We start from the raw sequence: 16,097 nt of genomic DNA, 5'->3' as shown, positions 1-16,097 counted from the left end.
AAACTCTTGGGGCACCTGTCAGTCAATCCTGACTGCCCGCTGCGAAGGAGCTCTGAGCTCTAGCAGTTAAAGTCACGGATGGTATAAACGGGCATAGCTGGCACCTCACCAAACATCCCTGGCCATCGGCTAACAGCCATTGATACAGTAGCCCCTGAAAGCTCCCTACTCCCCCAGTTTCTGTGTCATAGGTTCACTGCGGCTTACAAATGACCTGTGACATTAAGCAACAGGAGATGGCTGGAGCAATTGCAGTGGAAAGTCTGAGTGATTTATATCATTTAAGTATTATGCCACAGCTATGTCGTAAGCAAGAAAAAGGCCTTTGCGTCACCACAACATAAGGAAATTATGCCATGTGGAACTATTTAATACAGGCTGCCACCACCTGGCCTCAGTATCAAGTCTTCCTTGCTGTGAGGGATTTTCAAGTTTCTGTGTATATAAATTTGCTCCAATCCAGATAGAGCTTTCTCCCTCTGTGGCATAACAGCACTATCCTGAGGGGTCTAATGCAGAGTTATCTTTGAATTCCAGCCAGTGTCACTTCCTGCAGTTCTGTAAGTGGTGGGGGCAGTTAGGCCCATCGAGAATGTATTTTTTTTTCTCTCCAGGCTATAGTTAGGTAAAACCTGAGGATTCGTTTCCTAGATGCCCAGTGAGATTATCCCCTCAAAACAGCTCAAGGACAGGTACATTCACTCTCTGGTTTAGGCGACTGTGCCTAGTTCATATTTTTTTCCTCCAGAAAATCTGCCCAATAAAGATGAAACAGAATTGTACTCATCAAGTCTATGGATACTGGTTATCTCTGAGAAAGGATCCTTATATTCAAATTTGGCAGAAAATTTAGATTTTTCTACAGTGTTTTATAAAACCTGAATCAGCAGACATCTTCACAGTGGTTTTTAATATACTGAAATGTATATTTAAACATTCCTCTGCTGTGTTTGCAACCTGATTGCTGCAGTAGAGAGATCCTGAAAGTGAAACACTTCATTGATTTTCACATAGTCTAAGCTGAGGGAAATGTAAATAGTAAACAGCATAAATAACACACAGTAAATTGAATTTTAAAAGTCCCCCTGTTTTAATTATCCTTATAGGTAAGGAAATGTTTGTTTTATAGTGACTTAGGGTGACAGTGGCTCTTTTGACAGGAGGTTGCCTAATTAGGTTGTCCCTCAACAAAGTTCACTGTAGTTCCTTGCCTTTCAAAAACTAGTTTTTTCACATATCAATTGATAATCCAGCTGATCTCTTTCAGCCAGTGTTATGCTATACAGACCACACAAGATTTTTTTTTTTTATAGGGGAAAAGGCAACACGCTGCATTTGAGAATACAGCAGTTAGTATATGCTTTTTAGTAACTTACACACACACACACAGTTTTGCCAGTTGATGTTTATAGTTACTAGTGTAGAGTTTGGATCAGTCTAGTGGCCAGCCAGTTTGGTCCCAGCGGGGAGCCAGGCTCTGTTGGTGGCAATCTGATGCTCCTGGAGTTGTTGGCAAGACTCCATGGCAAAGCACCCTGTTCTTATAGTCCTTCTTCTCCATTGAAGTCTATGGATTTACTGTGTCTGTTTATGACCGGTTACTCCTCAGTGGGTGTTATCTTTTGATGGCCCAAAACACCTCCAGGAGGGTCATTCTGTCTGGTTTTGATTTAATTAATTATTTTGTGTTTTAAGGATGCCAGCCTTCACCTCAGGGTCGTTAATCTGTCCCTTCTCAACCATGGATGCGTGTTGATGGTTCTCTGGCATCTCTGAGTCTTTTTAGTTTCTTTACTCCTTCTCCCTTGGCCATCTGGCTTCAAAAATGGCCTTCACACCTTCTTTCCCTGATGCATACATTCCTCATTCACACAAACAGTTCTTTGCAGAAACCTTCAAAAGGTAACAAATAGCAGTGTTTTATATTGAACAAGAAAGGCATCATAAATTAGACCTTAGTACATTTTGTAACTATTCTTTCCCACATTGGGACCTGAGTCTCCGAAATTCCTCTAATCTAATTAACAGACACAGACAAAATCCTGTCTGTTACTTACAAGGCATAAAAAGAAAATGGCTAAAACTAGTATCCACTATCCTAGTCATTTATTTTAATTTTTACTATAAAACATACAATGTATATAGCCAACACATAATCAATTATATAACACAGTACCCATGGTACAACAACAGCATCTCTCGGGGTTCTCATTGTTATCAAAGCTTCAATTTAATTTTTTTAAACCACCAAAATATTGACAAACTATAGGGTAACTGACCAGTAACTACAAGAAATTATGAATTCTAGTTAAATTGGGTATTCAGCTAATTGCACTCTACAGAAACTTGTTCCACTATAAGTGGCCCAAGAGAATGTTAAATGCAAAAGAACTTTCCTTATTTAAAGGGACACTGCCAATTAAAAGAATCCAATTATATCTGATTTTTTTTATTACCTACTATTACAAGTGAAACCTACAGTTAATATAATTGAGGGATTATGTAGAAAATTTCATTTTCTACTTTATTTCTTTTCTGCATATACCAGCACTCTGTATCTTAAGTCTCATTGTTTTCCCAGGCTGTTTGCAGGGGTTTTTTCCCACATCATAACATCACCACAAGAAAGAGAAATAAATAAAATAGGAAAATGTGACTTTAAAGCAAAAAAAAAAAAAAAAAAAAAAAGGTCAGACATTCAGATGAAGGTGTACTGAGATTACTTTTAACTGTTTGCTGCAAGAAAATCTGATTAAGAGGTAGCCTTTGATGGTCAAAGCACATTCATTTACCAAGTTTCTCAAACTGTCAGCACCATGCCACCCTGTAATAAATGTGCCTTGATCAGGGTTAATTTGGATAGAAACCCTTCTTGATTAATGTAGAGTTACTTAGCTAAATCCACACTGGAGTTAAATTAGTGCCCTCTTTGTCCTTCTTTTAAAGCATAAAATAATCACCGTATTGGGTGGACTGTCCGGGAAGCGGCCTGGAAACTAACTTATTTTCTGAAGGGTACGTCTACACTGTATGCCACTGACGGCAGTTGAGTACATGTAGCTACACGCTGCATTCACACTCTGGTGTGTAGCTACATCAGTGAAAGACTCTGTCAGGGGAGAGGCAGCAAGGAAAGATTGTGGCAGTGGGGAGCTCTCTTTCCACTGCCAGAGTCTTTCCCTGAGGTAGGGAAAGGCTCCGACAGTGGAGAGACGGAGGGATGGTACACTGCTAAAAATAGCAGTGCAGATGGGGATGGTACTGCCTGAGCATGTAGAAAGCCTGGAAGGATACACACCCACAAGGTTCAGGTGAGTCTTTACTTGTGTAAACAGTGCCTCATCATCTATCCTTTTTTTCTTATACTCATGCTGGGAAGGCATGCAGTATATGCACTGTAACGCTGCTGCAAGAAGTGTGCAGTGTAAATGGTACCCTAAGGGTTTATGAAATTCAGTGGCAGTGATTCAGAACTCATTGGCAAGGGCTTTAATAGCTTCCTAGTCTCTGCCTGAGAGCTAAGAGTATCAAGAGCTCCAGCCTCAACAGATGTCAATTTGGGGGAGATTATTATTAGCTCCCTGGGGTAAAATACTCTCTTCTCTTCCAGCTCCTTCAGAATTATATAAAAATGATTTATTTGTGAACTCTTCTCTAGAAGGCTCTTTGTTGGATTATGACCTCAGGGATAGTGGCTTTTCTTTGTTTGCAAAGTTTCTAAGCCAGCGGTTCTCAAACTGTGGGTCGGGACCCCAGAGTGCTTCAGCCCTGCGTGGCAGGGATTAGGTTACAGGCCCCTTGTCTGAGGCTGAAGCCCTTGGGCTTCAGTTCTGACACCCCACCTCCCAGCCTGGGGCCGGGCTTTTGCAGGCTCAGGCTTCGGTCCCCCTCCTGGGGTCATGTAACAATTTTTTTTTCTCAGAAGGGGGTTGTGGTGCAGTGAAATTTGAGAACCCCTGTTCTAAGCTAATACACTTTCTCAAGTTGTGGGGGGGGGGGGGTTGTTGTTTTTGTTCTTTTGGTCAAAATAAGCAGTTAGTTTGAATATCATATATATCTGTTGAAACTTCATGTCAGATTTCAATATCTGATTTGTCAGATCTGTTAAATGTCTCAACTATATTTTTGGGGTTTTGGCTCAAGCTTTTTGCAGGTTTCAATATTAGATCAAGCAATTCTGAGAGATTTACCTTATGGTCCAAACCACAATACAGATTACTTCCAAAAGCTCTTTGTTTTGTGGAGCATCTACAAAAACACTTAGTCCTGGAAAGCATTAAAGCCCCAATTCAGCCAAGCACTTAAGCACATGCAAACATTAAAGTAAATGGGACATGAGCCCGTGTCTAAGTGTTTTCATGTATTAGGACCCTAAAGCATCAGATGCTTTTTTAAAAGTTGAAAAAGACCTTTTTTTCTGAAAATTCCTGTTTGTTATAGAGAACGTCAAATATTGTACCAATTACTCTTCACACAACATGTAGAGCAGCTAAACTTTTTTTCCCCCTTCTGATAGGTACGGTCTTTCAAACTTGGACGCAACACTTGAGGGAACTCCAGATGACATGTCAGTTGTGGATGCTGCTTCCTTAAGAAGACAGGTATCTAAAATATGCTTCCTGGTGAGATAAAGAAAAAGATTTAGAGCTGAAAATGGGAGAACAGGTTAGATATGTGATTGCACTATAATTTGCAAAGGCAGAATATCTCTCAGACATCACATCTATGGTAATTGGTCATCTCTATTCACTGGCGCACCTAGAATACTCTATTATTCTGGGCATCTCAGTATCAGAGGGATGTTGGCAAACACAAAGGAATCCAGAGAAGAAAAACAAATATGGTGTATAATGGTCTTGAAGGATTGACTGACTGATTTAGGAAAGAAGACAAGAGTTAAATATAGCATGACTATGTAACAGTTAAGAGGAGGGGGATCCAGCTTTCTAAAAGATCAATGTGAGTTATTTCCCTAATAAAGGACTTAAAAACTGGAAAATGTTGTCCTCAGTCAATGAACCTCCTAAACAGTGAGGTTGTGCAATCTAATCTTTAAGAATAATGCATTGTACATACTTTTTTTATATATTCTTTAGAGAATCTAGCAGTCTTATACCAGGCATTAAAGCAGACTTTCTTTTTTTAGATAATCAAACTTAATCGCCGTCTACAGCTTCTGGAAGAAGAAAACAAAGAGCGTGCTAAAAGAGAAATGATCATGTACTCAATTACTGTAGCTTTCTGGCTACTCAATAGCTGGCTATGGTTTCGGCGCTAGACACAGCTCTCCAAAAGATTTAATAGCTGGAAATAGAAAGAATTTTCAAAATCTTTTGTCTCTAAATTGTATGCTGTTTTATAATCCATGCACTGAGAACTTCTGCCACAGAAAAAGGCTGTAGAGTTACAGTGTTAAAGGGACATTCTGTTGCTCAGTAATATTTATTTTTATCAGTTTGTACTAACATACTTACAGTATCGTCCCTTTGCATGTCTCAATGTAAATATTGATAGACTCATTTTGGAAAGGAATTTGCTTCTCTGCTATGTAAGGATGGTGACCTGCAGAAATAATCATTGTCTCTCTTGTGGTAGGAAGAGAATGGATTTGGAAAAGAAAAGTATCTGTAAACAAAGTATGTAACACAAGTATGAGGTTTTTTTATTGTTGTTCTCTTGTTAGATGCAGTAATTTTATGGTTAAACATTATTGCACTAGTTTTCCTTTAGCTAAACTAGTTACAGCTGTGTGCCAGACTTAAAAAAAAAAACAAAACAAAAAAACCACCTTAGTTCATTAATATGTCCCGTTATTCACATGTACAGATTGAATGAAAGGCATTCTTTGCTAACATGATTCAGCAGATTATCCAGAGGTGTGTGTAATATGTATTTTCATATTTTAGCTTTAATTTTGCAGATGTTTTTCTATAAAAGACATTTTTAAGCAAGTCTGTCTGTGAGTGATCTAAAGATTATGAAATATAAGGTACCAATGTAGTGTATTTAATAAATATATCAAACCAACGCAGAATTTAATGTAAGTTTTTAAAAGGTTTAAAAGGTTTTCATTACCTTTCTTATCTTGGGAATTCTTAAACACTATTTCATTCAAATGTGCAGGAATCCTGTATTTTCAGACAAAAACTTATTTCTTCCTTCAAAATGCTAAATATGCTTCCTATTCACTTCCTCTAGCCAAGCATCATTTCCAGAATCACTGTCCCTCAACTACTTATCCATTTCATTATGTAAAACAAGAGATGTTGAGTGTCCTCATAGATATCTCATCTACCTCTCTCATAGGTAGAAACGGAAGTTTATTGAATTTGCTATTCATAACATCCAATTTGGAAACTTACTGAGATTCAGCATGTTCTTTTTATTTCTTAAATTTTAAATCAATTATATTTAAATTTAAAAGGAAGCCAAAGAATTTCCTAAAAGGCAAAGGAAGAAAATCTGTAGGGGTTGTATTAAAGGCAAAATATTAGCGGTCAGTAACTTCTGGTTGGAAGCAGGTGTCCCATTTTGTGTTGAATGTTATATATTCACCACCACGCAGTGATGAGCTGCCAAAATCGTAACTGGTTCCCTATAAAAAATTCTGATTTAAGGGATGTGCCAAAAGGTGGAGGGGGTGGGGGTGTAGTGGCAGGGAAGAGATTGCACAGAGGCAAAAGGGGCTCGTTGCAGGGGGTACAGTGGCAGGGAGGGAATGGCACAAGGGAGAAGTGGGCAGGAGGGGGTTGTTGCAAGGAGCTGGCAAGTGGGGGTGTGTATGTGCCCAGGGGGGTGAAGGTGGCAGGGAGGGGTTTGCACAAGGGAGGAGTGGGCAGGAGGGAGATGGCAGGTGGGGGTGGGGGGTGACTGTGGCTGGCTGGTGGGGGTTGCCGGGTGGAGGTTGCCCAGAGGCAAAAGTGGCAGGACAGGGTGGGTTGTTGGGGTGGAGGGCGCACAGGGGAGAAGGTAGCTGGTCGGTGGGTGTTGGAGGGGGTGGCACTGGCTGGGAGGGGGGTGCCTGGGTTGCTCCCACATACACCATTCCCCAGGACAGGGACTGGACCTGCCTACCTCCTGGTGCTCCATGGGCCTGTGCGGCTCCCTGCGGCCCGGCTAGGTACCTTGCAGACGGAGTACACACCCTGCTTCTCCACTCAAAGAGCAGAGCGCAGCTGTGCCTTCTTCCCCGCACTGTGGGCCGAGCCGGGCTCCCTGCTGCCCCCGGGGCTCTCAGTGGCGGCGCAGGCAGGCAGCCAGCCCGCCAGAGCTGGGCTCCCCGGGGCTCTGCGTCAGCGGCGGGGAGCTCGGCTCAGCCCCCGGGGCGGGGAAGAAGGCACAGCTGCTCGTGCTAGACCCTTCCCTTCCCTGCTCTGCCGCCGGCTGCTCCCCTGGGAGAAGGATTGGCTGCGCTGCAGGCAGCCCCTCTGGAGCTGGGAGGCGGGGAGCAGTGGCAGCCTTATGCTCCGCTGTTTAAAAAATATTTTTAAAAAACTGCTTTTTGGTGCCCCCACCCACTTGGCGCCCTAGGCGGCTGCCTAGTCCACCTAGTGGTTGCACCGGCCCTACCCAACAGAGCCCCCGGAACTCCCATGCCTACCCAACCCTCCCCCCCCCGTTCCCTGACTGCCCCCCCCCAGCACCTCTGCCCCCTCCAACAGCTCCCTGCCCCTTACCCAACCCCTCCTCCCAGCCCTGGTTCAGGCCCCTTACCATGCTGCTCAGGGCAGCGTGTATGGATGCCGTGCAGTGCGCTGGAGCTTGCAGCCCTACCCCTTTACCATGCCGCTCAAACCATGGCCCCTTACCATGCTGGCAGGAGCTGCAGAGCTGCCCAGGAGTGGTCCAGAGCACCGGCAGCGCAGCACACTGAGTCCCTGCGAGAGGGGGGAAGGCGGGGGAGGGGTTGGGGGAACCTCCCCGGCTGGGAGCTCAGGGAGCGTTAACAATTTTTAACAACCGGTTCTAAAACTGGTTCAAAATTTAACCACCAGTTTGCACAAACCGGCTCCAGCTCACCAGTGCCACCATCCCACTCTCATGCTCACCCTTTGGGTTTTGCCCACACTGTGCTACAAGCAATTGCCTACTGTGTGCGTTTATTTTTAGTTATTTAAACAGCCTGGCCACCCCCACCAGTCTTTATCCTTAAAATACATGTGATCAGCTGAGAGAGGGTGGGATGAGATCGCAGCCCTTCACTGGTCGTGCACTCTATTTATCTAGGACGGGGGTGAGTGCCTTAGAGCTCCTGAGAAGAGTTTGCTGGGTGCTGTGCCGCTCTTTGCATTAATGCAGCAACTGCAAGACTGCTGTGGGCTGGGAGGAGGCAGCACTGTTGCTTTCTGGCCTGAGCCGCCAATTACGGTTGGATGTATTCTTGGAGGTTTCATCACATGCCATAAGCTTTAATTCCTGGAGATTCTAGGACAATCCTGGAACGCTGGCAACCTTAAGCCGGGGTCAGAGCAGCGCCCACGTGCCCAGGCCGCAGCCCAGGCAGCTGTTAGGCAGGGCAGGGGCGGGTCCCGCCTCTTCCCCGGGCTGTGAGTGACCCTGGGGCACCAAGGCAGGAACACGGCAGGCGCGGTGCCCGGGGAGTCTGGGCCTGCAAAGCGGGGGAGGGACCGGCATAACCCGAGCTCCTGGAAGCCTGGCCGCATCGCATCTTTCCGATGTCAAACCTAAAACTTGCCGGCCCGGGCGCCCTTGCAGGGGAGAGGTGGGCCCAGAGCACCACTGCTCCCGGCACGCGGTAGGCGTCGGGGGGGGCTGTGGCTGGAGCAGCGCCTGCTGGGAGTTGAAGTCCTCAGAGCCGCCCTGTCTCGGGCGGGTCACGCGCTGAGGCGCGCCCGGAACGTTTCTCCCCGGAACTGAAGGGCCGAGGGCTGTTCCCCGCGGCCGGGCTGCTGGCGAGCTCCCTCCTGTTCCCTTCCGCGCCGAGCCGCTATGGCGACGGGGCTGCTGCGGGGGCTGTTACTGGGGGCGCCTCGCCGCCTCCTGGCCGCTGCTGGCGGCGCCGGGCGGGGCGCCCTCGGCCTCCAGCAACAGCAGCGCCGGGGCAAAAAGTTCTGGCTCCGCGCCTACCTGGAGCAGCAGCGGCTGCGGGCGCCCGCTACCCGCCGGTAAGAGCCGGGTCCCGGGTTCGGTCTCCCGGCCCTACCGCCCCGTGCTGGGGGCCCCGCTCCTTCCCCGCCTCCTTCCCGGTCGCTCCGCTTTTCCTTCCCCCGTCTGCGCTGGTTGCCCCTTTCCGCTTCTGCCCCCAGCTCCCCCTCTCCTGGACGCCGAGTCCGGGCGTAGGTGGAGGAAGGTCATTGGTAGGCCCATGCTAGGCCGTCCCGGGTCTGTGCATCCCTTCACCCCACCCCCCCGTGCTGGAGCGTTATCACCATCTCTCCTCTTGCTAGACCCCGCGTCCCCCAACGGGACCCAGCACAGGGCGCGGAAGCGCCTGGCCCAGACCCACCCTGTTATTTTTCAGAGTAGCAGCCGTGTTAGTCTGTATTCGCAAAAAGAAAAGGAGGACTTGTGGCACCTTAGAGACTAACACATTAGTCTGTAGCTCACGCAAGCTTATGCTCAAATAAATGTGTTAGTCTCGAAGGTGCCACAAGTCCTCCTTCACATTGTTATTTATTGTCGCTATTACAGAAGCCCCGTCCCACCCACCCCCCTGCAGCTCAGTTTTAGTGCAGACGAGGTGCATGGGGGCCCTCATTCTCCTCCTTCAAAACCCTCCCTCACTGGCTCCTTTTGCATAACACCAACAAAAAACTTGACCCTATTTAGAGTGCTGGTGTGCTGACACTGTGGCAGCGGGGGCCAAATGTACTGACCCTCTGAGCTGCGTATGACAATCTTCAGAAGTTCAAGAGATGGGCCCCGTGCCTACGGAGGCTCGGGGCGTCAGCGACACAGGAGGGGCCTGCCGAGGCTTGGGGCGTCAGCCTTGCTCTTGCTGAAGCTCTGAGCCCTGGCAGGTGCACCCCCCAGGTCTGAAGCCCTAAGACCACCACTTCCCCTGCCCGCCCTCCCCTCCCCCGCCCCCCTGTGCGGCAGAAGCCCCTAGCCCCACCACTCTGCTGCAGGGCAGAAGCCCTGAGTCTGTGTGTCCCCACCCTCCCCCCAGTCTGGTAGTTGGAGAGTGGGGGCTTGTGGGGGGCTCCGTGAGATGCACTTTAACTGTAAGAGAGCTGCATGTAGCTCTCAAGATGGGGTTTGGCCTCCCCTGACCTATGGTGCTGAGGCATATGGTCTCATTGTTTCCTTTTATTTCCCTCTCTGTATCCATTCATCATTTCTTATCTTTTACTTAAATTATAAGCTGTCTGGGGCAGTGACTGTCTTTTTGTTCTGTGTTTGTACAGGGCCTAGTGCACAACAGGGTCCTGATCCAGGACTAGGGCTCCTAGGGAGTACAGTAATGCAAACAACAAATAATAATATTTGGGGGCATGTGATCTGGTGGGAGGGGGTGCTGGCAACCCTGCATGGCATCTGTCAAAAGGAGAAGAAGGAAGAAGGGCAGGTTAAGGGACAGCGGCCTCATAGGCTATAAGCTGCAGACAACTCCTTCCCTTTGAGATGCTATATTTCGACCCCTGCCTGGAAACAAAATTTGTATCCGCATCCAGTTCACGATCCGCAAAAACTATCCGGATGCAGATATCAACGGATTTGAAGGGCTCTAGCAATAAGCCGACTTGAAGATGTCTGAAATACTCTGTTTATTTTTACATTTCCTTTTAATAAATGGTTTCATATCTAAGCTGTTTAGTGGAACAGATGACATTCTGCCGGGAAGGTCTGTTCTACTCTTGAGTTAATTCTCTCTTGTATGTTTGTAGTTCAGAGAAGCCTAACTGGGATTACCATGCAGAGATACAGGCTTTTAGCCACCGACTACATGAAACCTTTTCCTTGGACCTCCTCAAAACTGCATTTGTTAATTCTTGTTATATTAAAAGTGAGGAGACCAGACGCCAAGAACTTGGGCTAGACAAAGAAGCGGTTGCCCTCAATCTCCAGGATAATCACAAACTTTCTGAACAAGGGGTATCTCTTTCACGCTCTTACCTCACTCAGTGTTTTGAAGATGCTTATCCAAAGATGCCCTCTGAAGGGATACGAGCCCTCGTTGATTTTCTCACGAGCCAGGAACTTGTGTCTTATGTGGCCAGAAACCTATCCATACAGGATTTAACGCTTTGTGCAGAGTTTCCTGTCCCACCCAGTGTGCTGCAGAAGACTTTGTTTGCTGTAATAGGAGCATTGTTTGAAAGCAGTGGGCCTCAGAAAACAGGGATATTTATCAGAGTAAGTACTACCAGTTACAGGTATTATTTTTATTTCTTTGGCACCTCTCTAAGGCTGTAGCGATCCCAGTCTCAAACTATAAGACCAAAAATAAATAAATAGTATCTTATCCCTGACTGCTGGCAGAGGCCAGACCCCCTACAAACTTATTTCCCGCATTCAGGTCTAACTGATGTGCATATATGCAAGAGCTAGGAGATATATTCCACTTAGGATGGAAGCATCAGTTGCGCACATACAAAATGGGAAATGACTGCCTAAGAAAGAGTACTGCAGAAAGGGATCTGGGGGTCATAGTGGATTATAAGACAAATATGAGTCAACAGCTTAACACTTGCAAAAAAAAAAAAAAAAAAAAAAAAAAAAGGCAAACGGCATTCTAGGATGTATTAGCAGGAGTTTTGTAAGCAAGACATGAGAAGTAATTCTTCTGTTCTACTCCACGCTGATTAGGCCCTCAACTGGAGTGTTGTGTCCAGTTCTGGGCACCACAATTCAGGAAAGATGTGGACAAATTGGAGAAAGTCCAGAGAAGAACAACAAAAACAATTAAAGGTCTAGAAAACATGATCTACGAAGGAAGATTGAAAAAACTGTTTCTTTAGTCTGGAGAAGAGAAGACTGAGAGGGGACATAAGTATTCAAGTACATAAAAGGTTGTTACAAGGAGGAGGGAGAAAAATTGTTCTCCTTAACCTCTGAGGATAGGAAAAGAAGCAGTGGGCTTAAATTGCAGCAGTTTAGGTTGGACATTGGGAAAATCTTTCTAACTGTCGGGGTGGGTAAGCACTGGAATAAATTGCCTACGCAGGTTGTGGAATCTCTATCATTGAAGATTTTTAAAAGCAGAATAAACGAACACGTGTGAGGGATGGTCTAGATAATACATAGTCCTGCCATGGTGCAGGGGACTGAACTAGATGACCTAGAGAGGTCCCTTCCAGTCCTATGATTCCACTTTACCTAAGTCAACCTCTACTTTTCAAGGAATAGTAACCAATTATTTATTTGAGTAGCACTGTTTACTTTTGGCCTGATTTGTTAGATATTTTATGGCTGAATCAGTGGCTGCAGTATAACTTTTTAAACAGTTATTTGATGGTTAGTACAGTCATGAAACTGTTCCAGAAAAACTCTGCAATTTCTTAACATTATGCATAGAAAGTCAGATCTGTTAAGAGTCTCCCTGAAATCAAACATCAAAAAGTTTCTTGTTAAAATATATTGTAAGAGAGAAGTCATTTTAGCAGTTGCTATCCTTCCAGTTTATGCCGTTTACTTCTAATTTTGTATCAGAGAAATGTCAGCTAAGAGACATAATATGAAACAACTTAAAACCATGTTACTTCTGCTGTATGACATTCAGATATGTCTGTAGGAAAAAGCAACTATTACTGGAGAACAGCTTCCTTCCTATTTAGACAATTGTCTCATTGTTTACGGGATCGCGAATTTCATTCAAAATATCTTGTAATGCAACATTTCTGTATTGGATTTTCTACCACATAATTCTATAGTTAGTTAGTACTTATAAAGCACCAGAGCATTCACTCTCCTTCCTTTCTGTTAATTGTAATGTTTTTGTTCAGGACTTCTTAATTCCTCAACTGATTGGAAAAGACCTTTTTGAGATCTGGGATATTATAAACCCAATGGGTTTGCTAGTGGAGGAATTGGCCAAGAGGAATATATCTGCTCCAGAACCAAGACTTACCAGGCAGTCAGGAGCCAGTACGGTTCTACCACTGTACTTTGTTGGATTGTACTGGTTAGTAAAACTTTCATCTGAAGTCAAACAGATTCCAGTTTTGGGGGGAGGGAGGAAGGAAATGGTCTGTTTTTTACAAGTTGCCCTTGTTAAAGTTGCCATGTAAAAATAATTTTGGAAGAGAGATGCAATTTATGCAATGGACATTATATAAATGTTTGAGGATTGACATGTTCATTCCCATAACAAATGCATAAAGAGACAGTCCCCCATCTCAAGGAGTTTATAATCTAGTATCGACACATGCAGTACATTGGGTGCAGGTGCAAATTTTAATAGGGTTCTTGCAGACATTATTGTTGAACAGCTTTGAGAAAAAATGAAACCATTCCAGGCTTCAGTAGCATGGGCAGAGGATGCAAAAGGGAAGTGGGATTGACAAAAGAACCCTCCAAGTACAAGGGTTACTTTAGAGTATTTAAGGCCAAATCATGGCCTCATTTATGTAGCCATGAAGATTGTTTCTCTGCTAACTGAACTATTTTTGAATAAATCTATTGCTGAACTGTGTAAAGACAAGACACTTCAAAATGATTGTTTACCAGGAAAAGAGAGGGGTATCAAGATGATGCACAAATGATGTACTTGTATATTTTTAAAAAGTTCTAACAGAGATTGGATAGTTCAGGCAATAGGTAATGGAATGTAAATCTGAATTAACACAGTTGTACTTCAGAAATTCGGTGTAATTCTTACCTGAGTGTCCATCAACAAGTACATACTCATGTACAGTTGCCCATAAGACCACCATAATCTAAATGTTTTCCCTCCAATAAATATGAAATGCTGGTTAGAGGACTCGTATTATATATTAATGGTGCACAGTGGTGGTCAGTTTTCTCATGAGGACACTTACTTGATTTTTTTTTTTTTTTTCCTCCCAGTGATAAGAAGCTTATAGCTGAAGGTCCTGGTGAAACAGTGTTAGCTGCAGAGGAAGAAGCTGCCCGTGTGGCACTGCGGAAACTGTATGGATACACTGAGAACAGACAACCGTGGGACTACTCTAAACCAAGAGAGGGATGGAGAGCAGAAAAGGCTATTAGCAGCAGTTAGACAACTAAGCATACTTCTTCTGCCTATCCACAAAAGCCATGTTCTCCATGCTAAGTATAAATGCATTTCAGAAAAGCAAACTTCAGCAATTCAGCTCTTTGGTATAAAGGATATGTTTTGAAAATTGCAGCCATCACATACACTTTTAGAATTCTCCGAACTTGAATAGATTGATTTTTCTTTCTGCAAAATGTTTCCTCTTATAAAGTAACTGAGCAAAATGGGATATTTCTTGTTAGTAACAAAGCAGGGGAGTTTTCCCCACTGAGTTCCCACTATTTGGCTAAGAACTTGACCATATATCCAAGCATACAACTCTTAAGAATGTATTGTAATCTGTGACTGACCACTTTTTTATTTTTGCGCAAACTGTCTCCATACAGGAAATAAAACTTTATGTATAGGTATCTGGACCAGTTTTGAGAGTATTAACAACAAATCAGCACTGAATTAAAAATGTAACATTAGCATGAGACTTGCATCTGATTTCAGTTGGCCTTGAGTTGTGGTAAAATCCATATGAAATATAATATCCACCTCATCAGTATCACCTCAATCGGAATAAAGGATATGCTCTGACATCAGTTGCATACACTGATGCTGTTAAGGCCTTACCAACAGTTTGCTTGCTAATTTGTAATTTACTGTTCATTTGCCATAGACAGTTGCCATTTGTTTCTGGACCCTGAAAGAGCGTGTATTCTTCATTAGAAAATATTGTTTGGAGTGACAGGGAGGAAAGAGCTTACGTTTCTACATGATATAAAAAAAATCTAGAGAGTACCTTCTGTTCTTGTTGGCCTGGTGATTGCTACTATTAGGTTGACAAAAGATCTTGGTGCTTTGTATTCACTAACTTTTTGTTTTGCCCATCCAGTAGAATTCACCCCTTCTTTTGAACAGCTCAGACTGAACAGGCTTTTAGGCCTGCACACTATTGGATTATATGAAAATCTATTTGCCCTTGCACACCCCTTTCTAACACTCAAAACATTTGTCTCAAAAAGCTGCTTTAATGAGGATGCTACGATATCATTACATGCTCAATACAATCTGATGGCTTAGCACTAGGTACTCTTGATCATACAGAAAATAACTTTTTTCCGTTTGACATTCAAAATCTGTTGAGTGCAATTGAATCTCTGAAAGTTTGCATCTGTACATTTCCAATGTGAATAAAAGATTTGCATCTGGAATTCATTTTAGTCTAACTCCTGTCAAGCAGGACTAGATAACTCAGGATTGGTTTTGTGATATGGAGCTTTTCATCTCGGTCACTAGTAAGATTCTCTTCCAGGTAAAATGGTCATTTATGGCCAAAATCTGATCTATGCATGAAACTCTGAGAAAAGGAGACAACCAGCATAGCGGTTATGGTAGAGGGAGAGACTGAATGTGTGGGAAATTCAGAGGATAGTTCACTTGGGCTCTCTTGCCTGATACCATGCTGAGGGTACTTGAGAAATGCATTCATTAGGTGCATCTACTTGAGCAGTTACGAGTGGCTGTGCTGCCTGATGGGGGGGGGGGGGGGAAGTAGCCACATGTATCTGCTGGCCAAAACCCCAGTGTAGGGTGGGGGAGCGGTGGCAAAGCAGGTACAAAATCCTCCACCGTCCTGAGATTGCAGTAGTGACTGTGAAGCAGCTCTATGGCCTGGGCATGAGAATTCCATCCCACAATATCTACGGAGTTCACTCATCAAGTCCTACTGACCAGAGCTGTTCTTCAGAGAAGAAGGTTTGGCCCTGAGGTATGTTATAATAAAACTGTAGCCTAGTTAGTCAATTCAAAGAAAGCCACAAGTCTGTCATTGTTCAAATGTGTCCTTGTTCAAATGTGTCCTCATTCAAATATCTGACATGAATCTCCGCACATATGAAACGCTTCTGAGTAGATAAGTGTAGTCTTTCTGCTTGCTTCTAATACTGCAGTTTACTTAAGTGGAAAAAATAGC

At 44.3% G+C, this 16,097-nt stretch overlaps 2 protein-coding genes and 1 long non-coding RNA gene across 9 annotated transcripts in view; 2 read left to right on the top strand and 1 right to left on the bottom strand.

The window, feature by feature from the left end:
* MFF (mitochondrial fission factor) overlaps window positions 1-6,006 on the top strand; it is a 41,490-nt gene extending 35,484 nt beyond the window's left edge. For 2 of the 4 annotated variants that reach the window (XM_074963894.1, XM_074963892.1), the window contains 2 exons: window positions 4,517-4,601; window positions 5,147-6,004. In XM_074963894.1, coding sequence (XP_074819995.1) covers window positions 4,517-4,601; window positions 5,147-5,278 — 217 coding nt within the window. In that variant the 3' untranslated portion in view covers window positions 5,279-6,004. Of the gene's footprint in view, window positions 1-4,516; window positions 4,602-5,146 lie in introns of all 4 variants that reach the window. The other 2 variants (XM_074963895.1, XM_074963893.1) reach the window with 2 other exon arrangements.
* LOC141993989 (uncharacterized) lies at window positions 959-7,887 on the bottom strand. 4 transcript variants are annotated; one of them, XR_012640987.1, is made up of 4 exons: window positions 7,809-7,887; window positions 5,475-5,625; window positions 4,460-4,619; window positions 959-1,893 (listed from the first exon to the last, which is right to left on the bottom strand). It is a non-coding gene; the product is annotated as an uncharacterized LOC141993989 (long non-coding RNA). The 4 variants fall into 4 exon arrangements; XR_012640986.1 differs by lacking the exon at window positions 7,809-7,887 and adding an exon at window positions 7,075-7,299; XR_012640988.1 differs by lacking the exons at window positions 5,475-5,625; window positions 7,809-7,887 and adding an exon at window positions 7,075-7,299.
* A 947-nt stretch (window positions 7,888-8,834) lies between these two features.
* On the top strand, window positions 8,835-15,427 carry MRPL44 (mitochondrial ribosomal protein L44). Its single transcript, XM_074962967.1, has 4 exons — window positions 8,835-9,125; window positions 10,848-11,316; window positions 12,906-13,084; window positions 13,969-15,427. Exons 1-4 carry the CDS (start codon window positions 8,950-8,952, stop codon window positions 14,138-14,140), a joined length of 996 nt encoding a protein of 331 aa, XP_074819068.1. The 5' UTR covers window positions 8,835-8,949; the 3' UTR covers window positions 14,141-15,427.
* The last annotated feature ends 670 nt before the right edge of the window (window positions 15,428-16,097 follow it).

The sequence above is a fragment of the Natator depressus genome, chromosome 9, assembly GCF_965152275.1.
Source record: "Natator depressus isolate rNatDep1 chromosome 9, rNatDep2.hap1, whole genome shotgun sequence".
In the NCBI taxonomy this organism is placed as follows: Eukaryota; Metazoa; Chordata; order Testudines; family Cheloniidae; genus Natator; species Natator depressus.
This window is presented reverse-complemented; position numbering and strand designations above follow the sequence as displayed.

Coding starts and splice junctions, on each gene's coding strand:
- MRPL44 (XM_074962967.1), top strand. CDS start 8,950: ATGGCGACGGGGCTGCTGCGGGGGCTGTTACTGGGGGCGCCTCGCCGC. Junction 11,317..12,905: donor AAACAGGGATATTTATCAGA/GTAAGTACTACC, acceptor GTTTTTGTTCAG/GACTTCTTAATTCCTCAACT. Junction 13,085..13,968: donor TACTTTGTTGGATTGTACTG/GTTAGTAAAACT, acceptor TTTTCCTCCCAG/TGATAAGAAGCTTATAGCTG.